This window comes from Metarhizium robertsii, assembly GCF_000187425.2.
Source record: "Metarhizium robertsii ARSEF 23 chromosome Unknown MAA_Scf_6, whole genome shotgun sequence".
NCBI lineage: Eukaryota > Fungi > Ascomycota > Sordariomycetes > Hypocreales > Clavicipitaceae > Metarhizium > Metarhizium robertsii.
Window position 1 is genome coordinate 971101 of NW_011942204.1, and position 14945 is coordinate 986045.

General features: G+C 50.8%; 5 protein-coding genes across 5 annotated transcripts; 3 read left to right on the top strand and 2 right to left on the bottom strand.

Moving 5' to 3' along the window:
- Positions 1-5262: 5262 nt before the first annotated feature.
- MAA_06530 (50S ribosomal protein L4) lies at positions 5263-6083 on the top strand (the record flags this gene model as incomplete). The annotated part of the gene is made up of 2 exons (XM_007824528.1): positions 5263-5748; positions 5853-6083. 2 exons carry the CDS (start codon positions 5263-5265, stop codon positions 6081-6083), a joined length of 717 nt encoding a protein of 238 aa, XP_007822719.1.
- A 789-nt stretch (positions 6084-6872) lies between these two features.
- On the top strand, positions 6873-8916 carry MAA_06529 (gdp dissociation inhibitor; the record flags this gene model as incomplete). Its single annotated transcript, XM_007824527.2, has 8 exons — positions 6873-6918; positions 7034-7058; positions 7132-7191; positions 7306-7333; positions 7409-7754; positions 7820-8362; positions 8427-8585; positions 8711-8916. The coding sequence occupies 8 exons, from the start codon at positions 6873-6875 to the stop codon at positions 8914-8916; spliced, it is 1413 nt and encodes a 470-aa protein (XP_007822718.2).
- A 654-nt stretch (positions 8917-9570) lies between these two features.
- On the bottom strand, positions 9571-11689 carry MAA_06528 (nucleolar GTP-binding protein; the record flags this gene model as incomplete). Its single annotated transcript, XM_007824526.1, has 3 exons — positions 9571-9612; positions 9685-11486; positions 11560-11689. 3 exons carry the CDS (start codon positions 11687-11689, stop codon positions 9571-9573), a joined length of 1974 nt encoding a protein of 657 aa, XP_007822717.1.
- A 568-nt stretch (positions 11690-12257) lies between these two features.
- Positions 12258-12962, top strand: MAA_06527 (Orotate phosphoribosyltransferase; the record flags this gene model as incomplete). Its single annotated transcript, XM_007824525.1, has 1 exon — positions 12258-12962. The coding sequence occupies one exon, from the start codon at positions 12258-12260 to the stop codon at positions 12960-12962; it is 705 nt and encodes a 234-aa protein (XP_007822716.1).
- A 438-nt stretch (positions 12963-13400) lies between these two features.
- MAA_06526 (GCN5-related N-acetyltransferase (GNAT) domain protein) lies at positions 13401-14502 on the bottom strand (the record flags this gene model as incomplete). The annotated part of the gene is made up of 4 exons (XM_007824524.1): positions 13401-13463; positions 13525-13611; positions 13668-14102; positions 14152-14502. 4 exons carry the CDS (start codon positions 14500-14502, stop codon positions 13401-13403), a joined length of 936 nt encoding a protein of 311 aa, XP_007822715.1.
- Positions 14503-14945: the final 443 nt, after the last annotated feature.

The following is a 14945-nucleotide window of genomic DNA, read 5'->3' on the forward strand; positions in this document are numbered from 1 at the left end:
AACAATGGCCCTGTGGTTCTTTCTCCCTTGTGGTTTTGCTGTCAGACTGACGATGGGCAGCATGGCCAACCAACCCTTTCAAACTTAGCGAACCACCCTCTCCTTCGGGCTTGTCCCAGGTATCTGGCGCCGCTCTCTCTGGTCGACTCCGGTTGACCCAACCAGAACCAGACCGGCCCAGCCCAGCCCAGCCCAACTAGAAGAAACCCCTCCAGTGGCCACTGTGACATTGGAGAAGAAGAACCACTTCACTGACCACCCGTCCACACCACGTCGGCAGTCAAATGCGTGCCTGGCTATGAAAGCGGGCCTTCAGAAGAGCCTCATGTGGAGAGCGATCCATTTACTGCCGCTCCGAGAGAGACCCATCCAACCGCGTCCCACAGATCCGTTGATAAAAGAGCCTCAAGATCCGTCTCGATAGAAAAGAGGTCATCGCATCTCTTGTGCAACCTCATACCGTTGCCAGGCGGGGAGGAGCGATGGGACAGGTGAGCTTTCGTTGGGAAACAGACATACATAGCCGCCAGCAGCAACACAGCCAGCCAGCCACGAACTCTCTTGTTGGCTAAGCTGATCGGGCTCCTCGGGCCTCCCTCCCTACCTTCAACATTCTGGCTGATTGCACACCCCGGCTGTGTTTGCCTCTCGAGACCATGGGATTATTTTGTAATTACAAGGCGACGGCCCAGCGGATACTCGCCGTTATTGCCGACGTTGTGAGTTGCGGTCGTCCTGCCAGCGCTGCACACGTTGACGGTCCATAACGAGCGCAAGTCTTCTCAGTCAATTCTGGTTGTTTATACAGAAGGGGGGCAACGGTTACACAGCATACGGATGGCATGGCATGTACATACAACGGAATATTCTGCTTTGCCACAGTTATGGGCGAACGGCGTGTGCATGGGAAACACCTGCAGCCAAGGGGTTTGGTGGCGCATCCACCATACTGAGTACTGAGTACCTGGTACTCGAACGACGTGCTGTGGTGAAAGCGCGAGTCAGACAAGTTATTTCCACTTACGGAGTACCTAGGAAGCCGGGGGAATAGGACACGACAGGAACAGACAAAAACGGAGTCGATATTCATGGCGCAAACCGCCGACCTCGGACGAACTCCGGCACGATCGTTTGTCATATTTTACGACCTCATGTTGCAGCAATGCCCTTGCAAATTGTCGAGCTGCCGCGTGCAATTCTTTTACTTTTGCATTTACCGAGTCTCTAGCCGGGGTCTGGGTGTGCACCATTGTGCGAGACCCAACGCCAACAGCCAACAGGGTAGCCAAGCCGGTTGAGCCATTCGGCCCATGGATGAGATGGTGGCGTCAAGGCCATGTTGACCATGCCGGCGCATAGACAACTGACTCTGTGCGGTTAGCCCGTCGATGGTTGATGACTGACAACCTCACTTGTCGTTCATGTCGCCTTGATTCTTCAACGCCCTTGCCTGAGATGGCGTCCCAATCATGGGTTCCAAATCCATGGCGCCGAAATCAAGGTTTCTTTCTACCTCAACCGGTGGCAGGCATTCGTCTCTCTCACTGGAATTACATTTCAGCAACAGGCGGTGGACAATAGTACGTACTACGTAGTAGCCAGATCTCCGTGCAAGCGTGCATGTACATTGCAACATGGGAGCCCATAGAAGACGTCACTTGGTCAGGGAGGTCCGCCAAATAACCCTAGGCTCTGGGCGTTGCTAACAAGGGATGCTAACAAGGGATGCTGGTCCGTCTAGCGTGAACTTTTGCAGGGTGTGAGATGTACGAGGTACATTTTGCGCGCGCTTTGCATGAAAGGACAAGGAAGAGCAACACCTGTCACAGCTTGTAACGAGTGGTTGACGATGTTTGTTGCGCTGACTGGCCAAGTTCGTCACAGACAATCAATCAATCTTTTTTTCTAATCTATGTGCGTATGCGCGGTATGGACTACGTACATGGTGCGTATTCAATATTGTGTACATATGTACCACGAGGTACGGAGTACGAGAGACAACGACTCTGAGTAACTGAAACATCGTCAGATCCTAGGTGCTGTGTAATAAATAATATTCGGCACATCAGAGCAGGATTGCCTTCGACTCGCTTTATCAAAGATGCAATCTGGGTCTCTGTAGAGAAGGTTCTTCACTCGAAATGAATGAACATGTCAACAACCATATGCAAGGAGACGTTCTGGGTCACCAGGCTCCGAATCCAGGTGCATCCAACTTGACTATTTGGTGTCTATCTACGTCAAGCTCGCCTGGCAAGTTCCGCACCTAATCCCACCCTTCTCCGAGGCAAAAGGGAGGGGATACGGAATACTACGTATTGGACGATGGGCACAGTAGATGATCAGACTCGGGACCGCAGAGAGACAGACGGTTTGGCTACTGGAATTCCATTATCCCATTAGGAGAAACACTTGTCCCGCACCGCCACAATCTAAAATAATGGCGGTGACACCGACGATCCTACTCTCACATCGAAACGACGTTCTACCAGTCGAATCCTAGTATTGTCTAGTGACAATCATGTATGACGACTGTCCGTTTCTTGGGCGCAATTTTCACATCGAACTCGGGATCATAGACAGTGGTAGCGAGTCGTGTCTTTTGTACCAAGCTCCTCCCAAGGGGGAAACCTGGCCGAAGATACCGAGAGTTTGGTGAAGGCTTACCGCCACAAGAAAAATGACCTGCATGCTGATTCCATACCAGTCGGGGAGTACTAGTCCAATTTCTCACCTACCGACCTTGGAAGTTGTGCGAGAATGACGGTGCGAGGATCGGATTATGTACCTGGTACAGGGGCATATTCACTGACTGGCATTGGCATTGGCATTGGCATTGGGTTATCATAACACCCTTTTCTTTCACAGGCTGGGAGGTTGACACGCGTCCAAAACCGAGCTCAGGTTGTCTTCTGGGTTTGACGCCCTCCAGCAACAAAGTTTTCCTCAACTCACCTAGCACACCAGATGCACTAACGCACCAATGCACATACGGGCTCAAGGGTGGTGGTTGGCTCAGGTGAGCGTAACTTGGTACAGGTTGCGAGCCCGAGAACAGTTCATACCGCAGACGAGTATCCCGGACGTGCACCACCATCGGGCTCACTAGTTGGTTTTGCAATGCCCTTCCAGCCAATAGTTTGGCACAAGGTCGTGCAGTCTGCGCGCTCGCTCCGGTGCCCGGACTTGCAGAGGCTCGAGAATGCCATCCACAAGCACGACGGAGCGGACGAACGAGCGAGACCGTCGTCGACAAAAGGTCACCCGGGATTCGTATACCTTTTATTTTGGCTATATGAACAAGTGCTGTTTCACAGAGCCGCGCGATACAGTTTGCCACCACTTGAAAAAAGTGTGTGTAGTGTAGCTGTTGCCCGGCCGGCAGGCAGGACTCCGGTCCTTGGATCATCGAGGTCACGGGTGACAGAATTCCATCGTATCCGTCATACTGCCAGGTGCCGGCCGTGAGCAAATCGCCGTCGCCTGTACACTGAAGCAGTGCTGGCCTGCCAGGCAAGGGGGTTTTGTCGTAATGGGCGAGCACGACTTGATGACAGAGCTGGCGAGTTGGAGAGGCACTGCCTCCTGCCAAGAGTCGGCGTTGGATGCAGGTTTATGCATGATCCGTTATGCTTTTGTTCTTGCTTCTCCCAAATGTGTGCCTCCTTGCGTCGAAGCAGGTGTGGCATTAATAGGACCTGGCTTTATGCTCTCTTGTTGGTTTGGTTCTCTAACCGAGAACAGCCCTTGCTGACGATGCCATGGTAGACGGTTCGCTCATGGCAAAGTTGCTTGAATCGAAACCTTGGATCGGATTTTTGAGCGAGGGGGGATAGCAACGACACGAGATGACGACTAAGTGACGATTAAGGCATGTATGTTTGTTTGTATGCGGAGTTCCTCATGCCGCCAAGTATAGCCTCGGGTGAAGGCTTCGAGATGGAAGCATATGAATGAGGCTCAGACTGCATCAACTGCAGTTCCCTCCCGTAGATGGTTGACAAACATCTCTGTCCTTTGCTTCGTCCGTCAATAGGAAGCCTAGTTAGTTAGTTGATTATAAGACGAGAAGACTATGCAGATGGCTGTAGATTCTGCAACTCCTCCTGTGGAGTCGGTGGGTTGTTGAACTCGTAGTGGAACCGATTTGGGAGCATTCGGGACCACAACCCGCACGCCGATATAGTACAATTGTCATGTTGGAGGCCTTTGTTGCTCAGGATGGAGATGCGGATTCCTATGGTCTCTACGGAGTCTTTGGGCGACTCTGCAAAGCTGGCCGGCAGGGTCTCGCATCAACGACAACCGTGAAGCTGCGTTGGGGAAGAGTTGAGCAGACACGTTTAGAGTCGAGCCTGAATTGGTGTACTTGATACTATATCGTGACAGGAGACTAACGCGTGGTTATATTTCTCACCCGACGTTCGATGCACTTCAATGCATGGCGATGAAATTGGATATGGACACGCAAGGGCTACGCTACCACTCAACTCATGTAGCTTGACGCCTGCCAGGGAACCGTTCTCAACGCACAATTCCTTGCATAGGCTCGGTAAACTTTTATTCTGTGCTAATGGTGCTCCGGCGCCTGGCATGGAATTGTCGTCGCTGTGGTTTGGGAAGATGATGCTCGGGGAAGGCATGTTGCCCCTACAGGGTAGCTAGGTTTTGGAATTTTCATTGGTGGGAGACTTAAGCGGCGTTAACTACTTACGAATACCCCCTGTGTGATGTTTGATGCTATGGTCGTGATGTACTGTTCCTCTTGGACCCTGGTACTTTTGGATGGTGTTTGTCGTCTGTCTTTTCTCATCTGTTCCTCCATAGGAACCAGGTCCCCTTTGAGAATTGCGCAGGGATATCATTGCTGCTGATTCGGCGTACTCGACCTGGAGAGCACTTTAGTTCATCCAACAAGCAAGGTTATTTCAAAATGTCTGCACAGAGAATAAAGACTGACACGATCGAACACAAAAACCATCAAGTGGCATCTAAGAAAGGATACCCTACAAACTACATGCTACCGACTAAACCATCGAATCAAGGTTGTAACCAGTTCATTTGCACTACACATTCATTGAGTGTGTCCAGGGTAGGACGCACGAGACTGGGCTGACTCAGCAAGCACCCTGGATTGGTATATCCAATCAAGTGGCGTCTGGGCGAGTCGCATGCCGAATTTTGTAGCTTTGGTTGAACAGGGCATTATTCGACGGCCATCGTCGACGGCCATTGTCATCTCCATCTAACTTCCTTCACAAAATGGCCAGCTCCAGTGCTTTGCGGCCATCTGTCGGCTGCTTATCACGAATTGGCTCGCATTTTGCCTCGTCCCGGGCGGCTACATTCTCGACAACGGCCCAGCAATGCAAGCGCAAGACGAAGGACAACAACAAGAACCGAGGCGTCAGCAGCCTGTATGGATCAGGGCCTCGAGAACATCTTTCCATGTCTGACATACCTCTACCGAAGCCACGAGACTTTAAACCAAAAGTAGCGGTTGATGAGAACCACGGGCTCTGGGGTTTCTTCCCGGAATCCGGAAAGGCGCTGTGGTCGCCCAAGGAAACCGAGGAGCACGGAAGAGCATGGACAGTGGAAGAGCTTCGAAAGAAGTCGTGGGAAGATTTACATTCTCTCTGGTGGGTGTGCTGCAAGGAGAGGAACATGCTTGCGACCTCCAAGGCGGAGCTGGCAAGGGGCAAGTTTGGCTTTGGTGACCGGGAAATCGAGGCACGAGACGAAGAGGTATGCTACTGTCTGGGAGTCTTGACCTTTTTTCCTGTTGAATTCTATCCCTGGACACCATGATTTGTTCGAGTCGTGTACTGATAACTGTCTTCTCTATGCAGGTCATGAAAACCATGCGAGCCATCAAGCATGCCCTCACGGAACGATATTACACTTGGCAGGACGCCGTCGATGTGGCCATGTCAGATCCCGAGATTGACATGCACGGTGAGGACGGCCAGGTGTACAAGCCCTCAGCGTATGAGGAAGAGGTTGCTGTCGAGGATGCCTGGGCGAAGGAGAAGGGTGCAGAGCAGGAGCCCGTCAAGGCCGACAAGGAACTCAGCCGGTGAAGGAACAAGACGTCGCAGCCATGTCCAGACACTGTGATTCCGGGCAAAGTAGTAATTTTGGCGGGTAGGTAGCCAGGGGCTTGCCTGGTCGCGTGTACATTTAGAACGACACCTGTAAAACTAAGATATACCGGGAATCGAAGACACCATGTTGTCTTATACCGTGGTCTTGATGGTGGTGGCCTGAGTGCGCCGCGTACTCCGTACTGGGTGCGACGGTTCACGGGAGTACGGAGCACAGAGCACAACATATTGCACGTCATATGCTAAAGGTTAATATCTTCGGGAGCTTGCGTCTGTTATTAGGCAGTGGGCTGAACTACCCAGGTACTAGGTAACTAGTTGTGGTATGGCGGTATGTCTACACATGTAAATACTGCTACTACTATTACTTCCTACCTAGGTACTTAAGGAAGCTGTCTTCATCGTCACATTGGACTTTGGCCAATTTGCCGGCGCTCGTTGGCCCAGGAATATGACACGTCAAGCCGCGGTTAATTTTCCGCCTCATCACCCATCACCGCTCTTTATTACGGATGGATCCCAGACGAGATTGAACAGACGAAGACCGCTTGTCTGGATGGCATGGCAATCGATTAATGGCTTGAAATTCCCCACACCTCACCGACGCTTGGTTTCGCTCTCTCTCCTCGCCCAACCCCGCCGCTTGCAACCCCTCCACCCAGATCCAACCGAGCCAGCTCTTTTCAACTTTCATTATCACCACGGCTCCCAGACCAGAGACGAAAACGAACAGAAGACTACGCAGCGGATACTCAGACCGTCGCCATGGATGAGATTGCAAAGGAGTACGATGTCATTGTGCTGGGCACTGGTGAGTTTTGAAGCTTGACAGAGTAAAGTTCCACCTGCGTTTCGGCAGTTGCTGTCGATCTGCAGGGAGCTTTGTGCCTTGTCTGGCTGAGCAGTCCAACTGATTTTCTTGCTAGGCTTGACCGAATGCATTCTCTCTGGGTAAGCCAGACATGTTTGTGGACTATTCGGGGTGGACAGGAGCGTGAACTGACCAGGTTGCTGTTCTCGTTAGTGTGCTGAGCGTCAAGGGCAAGAAGGTCCTACATATTGACCGCAACGACCACTATGGCGGGTATGTTTTCCCTCTTGCCCACATTCTTTCCGTCATGGGGCGTGCGTGTGCCCTTAATCAAGGCCACTGGCAAACGACATACGAGTAAAACTGCTAAGCAATCTTTGTCCACAGTGAAGCCGCGTCGGTGAACCTCGAGACGGTACACACTCTCCCCAATTCACTTGCTGCCGCCGCCCCTGAACCTTTCGTCTCTGACAGTGTACATCACGTATAGCTCTTCAAGAAGTATGGAAACTTCAAGGCTGGCGAGGAGCCGTGGACGAAATACGGCCGACTCAACGACTGGAACATTGACCTTGTTCCCAAGTTCCTCATGTCTTCTGGAGAGTTGACCAACATTCTCGTCTCCACTGATGTTACCCGATATCTCGAGTTCAAGCAGGTTGCCGGCAGCTACGTTCAGCAAGGTGCTGTCAACAAAGCCACTGTTGCCAAGGTACCCTCTGATGCTGGTGAAGCTCTCAAGTCCCCTCTCATGGGCATCTTTGAGAAGCGACGCATGAAGTCCTTCATTGAGTGGGTTGGCACCTTCAATCTCAAGGACCCAGCTACTCACAAGGGTGTGTATTCGCCCTTGAATCCAGTATTGATGCCCAGTGGCATACATACGCTAACATATGGGTAGGATTGGACTTCAATACCTGTACTATGAAGGAGGTCTATGATAAGTTCGGTCTCGAGACTACCACCAAGGACTTCATCGGACACGCCATGGCTTTGTACCTTACCGATGACTACATCACTGCCAAGGGACAGGCGCCCGAGGCTATTGAGCGAATTCGTCTGTATGGCAACTCCGTTGCTAGATACGGAAAGTCTCCTTACATTTACCCTCTCTACGGTCTTGGCGAACTGCCTCAGGGCTTCGCTCGCCTCTCGGCCATCTACGGCGGCACTTACATGCTCAACACCAATGTGGACGAGCTGCTTTACGATGGCGACAAGGCTTCTGGTATCAAGGCTACCATGAAGACTGGTGCTGAGGACATGAAGTTTGAGACCAAGGCCAAGTTGATTCTCGGCGACCCATCATACTTCCCCAACAAGACCAAGATTGTTGGCCATGTCCTGCGAGCTATCTGCATTCTCAAGCACCCCTTGGCCGGAACCAACGACAGCGACTCAGCTCAGTTGATTATTCCCCAGTCCCAAGTTGGTCGCAAGAATGGTAAGACCTTTTCTTCCAAGCAACGCACAACAAGGTGAAAATGCCACTAACAAATATTCTGTAGACATCTACATTGCTTGCGTGTCATCGGCCCACAATGTCTGCCCCAAGGGCTACTGGATCGCCATCGTGTCTACCATTGCCGAGACATCTGCCAACCACCACCTCGAGCTGCAGCCTGGTCTAGAGCGCTTGGGCAAGATTGAAGAGCAATTCATGGCAAGTGCCCCCTAATTTTACTATTGAGCCGTTGTCTCCTGCCCCCTGGTTCATAACCCTGCGAGCTTTTTGCACAATCTCGCCAAAGAAATGAGATCATTACTGCGATGTCTTTTTGCCGCTAACAAGTAATTTCCCAGGGCCCGCCGATCCCCATCTATGAACCCCTTGAAGATGGCAAGAAAGACAACCTCTTCATCTCCAAGAGCTATGATGCAACTAGCCACTTTGAGACGACAACCGACGACGTCAAGGACATTTATCGCCGCTGCGCCGGCGAGGAGCTTAAGGTTGAGGGCCTGAGAGAGGGCCTCAGTGTTGCCGCCGAAGAGTAGAAACAAAACAGATTTACCGGTTGAAATATACAAATTCAGAAGATGGTAGTTTAGGCAGGGCAGGATGTTGTTTTTAGAGCTACGTATGGTAGAGGATTGCGTTGTCTGGGTAACATCTGTTCTTTTTATGCAAATGTGCTTGAAATAGCGGCAAAGAAACATGTTTCTCTTAATCTTTCTTCTTTTCTTTTTAAAAGTTGGCTACATTGATGAGATTTGTTATTTCGGGCAAAAGAATGGCGAAGCCAAGATTACTGGCACATGACGCATTGTAGTTGATGTTCGTGTGACTTGGCCCCGCGTCTGTTGAGCACACCTTGCCACAAAAATTCTGCGCTTCACATCATACTTGGAACCGAGCTAGAGTGTGCTCTTGAAACCTAGTCATGTCGTCATGTTTATGCCATCTACACTATTTAATGGAAAGCAACTTTTGACTGATTTCCGCGTGCGCTCTACACAGCATCACCACAGGCGCCTCGTTTCCCACATCTTCGTTTTTACTACCCCTTCAACTGAGCCAGTTCCATCCAATCCGACAAAACAAAATACGCCCAACTCCGGAGCAGACATTGATAATAATCCGAAAATTAAGTATCTTCAAATAGAGAACAAAAACAGCATTTCTACTCATGTCCCGTTTTTGGTTGAAGTTTATCGTCGACCAGTCTTGCCGATGCCACGCTTGCCAGAGAACTAAAAAAAAAAAAAAGTCAGATGATGATTCTGTAAATTGAAAACAAGAAAAGAATGAGAGTTACGACTTACGAGATGCTTTTCTAGAGAAACGGTGGTGTGTCTGTCGGCTTCGCCCTGTCGAGCCATCCTGTTCATTCTCTTCTGGTTGAGCTTGGCGATTCTCTCGGCCTTTGACCTCGTCAGTTCGTCCTGGACACCGTCCTCGCGGCGGTTGGTGGTGGGCGCTCTGCTCATGGAGCGAGCACGAGAGCGCAGGCGGTCGCGGGGCTTGGAATCGACATCCATGGAGTCGGCGTCTTCGGTGCCCAAGCGGCTGCGAGACATGGAGCGTCCGCGGCGGACGTCCTTGGGTTGTGCGCGGTCGGCGAGGTTTCTGGTGTCGACGCCCAGCTGATCGAGGGCGTCTTCGAGCTGGGAGAAGGACTTCTTGGTCTTGCTGCGGGGGATAATGGCCTGGTTCTTGAGACGCTTCTTCATGCGGGCTTCGTTGCGGATGAGCTGCTGCTTCTCGCGGATGAGCTCGGCTTTTCGCAAGACCTCGGCCTCTTCGTCGTCGTCAATCTCCTCGTCGGAATCGTAGTAGCCTTCCTGCTCGAGCTTCTCTTCTTCTTCTTCCAGAGCGGCAAGCTTGGCTTCAATGTCAGGATCGATAAAGTCGTAGACGTTCTTGCCGTCAAAGATCTCGGGAATCTTGTCGTACTTCCACTCAGGATTCTCAAGGAGGTAGTCTGCGCGCATGTCGACGTTGAAGACGCCGGCACCACCATTCTCAGCCTCGACGTCTCTGGCCAGCTTGCGGCGCTCCGGATCCTCCTTCTCATACTTCTTCAAGTTCTTGATTCCTTCGGGAATAAACGTCTCCAGAGACTGGCCACCCATGGGCTGGGCAACGTGAATACGGGACATGACGTCGGCCAGACGACCGCCAATGTTTCCACTGTTGTTTGTTCCAGCCTTCAGCTTTTGGTTGACTCGCTCGGCAATGAGGCGCTCACAGGCGGCGTTCTTGACTTCCTGCACGCCTTCCTGGGTGTTGCAAGAAAGCTGGAGCATCTCAATCTCTCCAGCTTTCATCAGGCCTTGCAGCTCCTCCTGCAGCTCGGGGCTGAGATCCTCAGGTCGAGTGACGTCGATCTTGTTCACGACGAGGAAGACCAGCTTGTTGGAGAAGAGAGGCTTGATACTCTTGAACAACTGAATTTGTGCCTGGACAGTGTAGCCACACTGCTCGGATAGATCCATAAAGTACAGGATGGCGGATCGCAGATGTGCAATGGCAGTAATACTCTGCATTTCAATGGTGTTCATCTCCTCTAGGGGATGGTCCAAGATACCAGGAGTATCGATAGCCTGGAACCTCAAATATTTGTAATCAAAGTGTCCCACAAACAAACTTTTGGTCGTGAAAGCATAAGGCTGTACGTCAACGTCGGCACGGGTAATGCTCTTCAAGAAGCTGGACTTGCCCACATTGGGATAACCGCAAATAAGCAGAGTTCGAGTATTAGGGTCGATGGAAGGCAAACGGCCAAGATGCTGCCGCACCTGATCGAGATACAGGAGCGGATCTTTGAGGCGCTTGCAGATGGTGGCCATGCGACCAAGCGCGGCCCTCTTGAGCTGCTTGCACTGGAAGAGAGACTGGCCATACTTGAGCAGACGGACATAGTCTCTGGAAATGGTCTCGATCAAGTGCTTTGCGGTGGAGAGCTGACCGAGCGCAATGCGGAAGTGGTCGGCATCGTAGAGCGTGTTGAGCAAATCCTTGTGGAACGGATGGATATCCTGCAATCGCGGGAAACTCTCGAGGATGGCGCCGAACTTTTCGGAGAATGTTTCCTGGGAGAACTTGACCTTTCGGGTGTAGAAGGCTGATTCGAACTGTTAGCGACAAACTTATAATTGATGGATGGATAGTTGCGCGGAAAGCCAATCCTTCCTCACCTCGAATTCTGCTAATCTTGAAACCCGCACGAATCTGAGTTGGCAGTTTTCGTTGGGTTCGACTCAACACAATGTCTAAAAACTCCTGCTGGGTCGGGACCGGGGGAATATCCTTCCACGTCGTCTTCATCTTGGGCAATCGGAGACTCTCGAGAGCGACTGCTAGTGTTGTAGAAACGTCTCTGGACTCGATGGTGGCCGAGTACTCAGGATGGCAGATGCAAACCACCCCATATGCAAGGCGGTCAAACAATTTTTTTTTCTTCGCACACAAGTGGGTGGAGTCCCGGCAAAAGAGGGTCTATCGATAAGATTACACCAGCGGGAGGGGGAAATGTCTCGCGCCTGCGAAAATTTAGTGGTGGGTACTTGCACTGACACCAGCTCAGAGAAGGTTCCAATGGTGCGTGCATGGTGACTTGATTAGCGCTCTGCCCCGCGGCGACACACCCCACCAAAAAACTCGACGGGAATTCTCCATGGGTTTGGGGGTCATTCGACAGACTCGTAAGCGTAAATCCTTTAAATCTCTTTATCCTTGACACATGCCCAAACATAATACATTTCTAATTTTGCAAAAATCCCTTTTTCTTTCTTAGACGGCTGTTATACCGCATTGAGCTGCCCTGTCAGTCGACTCAAGTAGTCTGTTCCTGAACCCACTAACCACTTGTTTCTTTCTCAACCACAAAACCAACATGTCTGGCCAACTTGCGTCCTACAAGCAAGAGTTCCTCAAGGCAGCCATCGAAGGCGGCGTCCTGAAGTTCGGAAGCTTCGAGCTTAAGTCCAAGAGAATATCCCCTTACTTCTTTAATGCTGGAGAATTCCACACTGCTCGTCTCGCCGGTGCTATTTCGTCCGCCTTTGCCAAGACTATTATTGACGCTCAGCAAAATGCCGGCCTAGACTTTGACATTATCTTTGGCCCCGCATACAAGGGAATCCCTCTCTGCTCTGCCATCACCATTAAGCTGGGTGAGATTTCCCCCCAGAATTTGGACACGGTCTCCTACTCCTTCGACAGAAAGGAAGCCAAGGACCATGGTGAGGGCGGCAACATTGTCGGCGCCTCTCTCAAGGGCAAGAAAATACTCATTGTGGATGATGTTATCACTGCTGGTACTGCAAAGAGAGAAGCCATTGACAAGATCAGAAAGGAGGGTGGTATTGTCGCGGGCATCGTTGTTGCCCTCGACCGCAAGGAGAAGCTGCCTGCCGCAGATGGCGACGACTCCAAGCCTGGACCTAGCGCTATTGGCGAGCTGAGAAAGGAGTATGGTATTCCGATCTTTGCTATCCTCACGTTGGATGATATTATCGCGGGTATGAAAAGCTTCGCTTCTGACGACGACATCAAGCGGACCGAGGAGTACCGCCAGAAGTACAAGGCTACCGATTAGATAAAGAAATCGTTGCTATATGTGGATGTCCGGGAGCTAAAACCAAAAATCAATTTTTTTTTTTTAAAAAAAAAAAACAAAAGACGGGGAGATTGGATATGTGATGGCGTTTATGCGGGTGTCTAGGTACAATAAATAATGGGCCGCACTTCACCAACCTACCGTAGGATCTTTGTAGAAGAGCTTGTTATCTAGATTCATTCACTTCAGGTTGAGTATGGATACCTAGGTAATTACGTGTCGTTAGTTCTGAAAACGTCACCTAGCTTTGTTTGGCACGTAGATCCGGTCCCCTGGCTGCAGTTGAGATAATCGAGGATCGCATGGCAGGAATGAATTCAGCACCACACCAAGGCCGATCAATGAACGTTATAAAGTATTTGAATTTGCTACACAGAAGAGCATTTCCACTCTTTGAACGTGTGTCGTGTCTACGGGCTAGCGCGGCTTTAAGTCTTGAAGCAAACGAAAAAGAGCTTTGGGACCTGGAAGCTCCAATACCTGCGAACAACAGAATGTTCAGAATTACGACATTAAAGAATACAAATCTCCTAAAACTTACCATGTTGTACAATCCGGGGCCAGCAGGGCTTAGTTGACTCTTTCCAGCTTTCTGGAAACCGACGCGAGTAAAGAAGCCAGTGAGGGACTAGGAGCATGAGTAAGTTACTACCTGAAGCTGATAAAAGGGCCTACTATGCTGACCTCGTTGCAAACGAGAGCGATACGATCGGCCACCCCAGATTCGTTCATCATCTGAATATAGGCCTTCATGGCGGCTTTGCCTATCCCGATACCTTGAACCTCAGGGCATACTGAGAAGGAGTGGATACATATCGTTCTACCTGATGTTTGGTGACCTAAAGTTGAGCTTTGAGAAGCTGCTGAGTCTCTCCAATTCGGAGGACACTGTTCATCATCATCTGTAACGACGGGATGCTTGCCCAACGTGGCAATGATATGAGCAAACATGACTCGTTTGGACCCGTCTTGCCTGCCAGTCTCGACTGGGCGAGCATGAGGCATTGTCTGAATCCACCAGTCTTTCGCATCGCGCGGTCGATAGGTGTTGAACAAGCCCATGCAGAGGCTTCCGCATTTCCTGAGACGATACTCGATCTGGGCCATGTTAAATAGAGACTAAGAATAAGAGTGTTCGCTGGAAAGCAGGAGCAGGGCCTGTCAATACCTGTTCTCTGTTGGAATGCCGGAGTTGGTCTGGCATTGTAGCATTCTCGAGAGTTTCGCATGCGTCTATATCGGCAGGTGAAAGAGGAGAAAGCATCGGAGCCCAGTGGAAAGGAATGACTTTTTTGCGCAGTTCTTCAGGAGACTTCTGCCTCATTATCCGAGTCTGGGTCATTGTTCGTTGAATTTCAACCAGTTCTTCGTCATCCTCATCAGAATCTCCGATGGCACAGTCTTGTGGAGTTTCGGGGCGAACCCGAGCTTCGTATTTGGGTTCATCGATATTCGTATGTGTTGCCTTGTCTGCTGGTGTTTTATCGTTGTTGGATCTTGGTGGTGAATCTTGATCCATAACGCTGACTACATTATAATGTAGCTCGTAAAAACAGGACGGACTGACGAAACCAGGACCTGATTTGGGGATGCGTCGAAACGGCACTTGAGGAAAGGTCCAATAGAAGGGAAGTATATTGTCCGTGAACAGGCAGCAAACAAATGCGCTCAGAATGATGCTATAGTAAGTGCAAACAATAAGAAGCGGCGGACTAAATGAATATTTATTGTCACGAGATTGGTATCATATGACTGAGTCGAGAGCTTTGGAAGTCGTGGGAATTGACGGGAAAGTCAATGGCGCCGGCACATGGAATCTGAAGGATGAACTTGAACTGCCAGCCCAAGAACTGCAGTCTCGGCATTGGTCAGGTGGTGTCACGCCTGTCTACCTTGCCGACGGTCGACGGCGCACTTGACCAAGTGTGTGATGCTAGTCGAAATGGTGGTGCGGAGCGACCG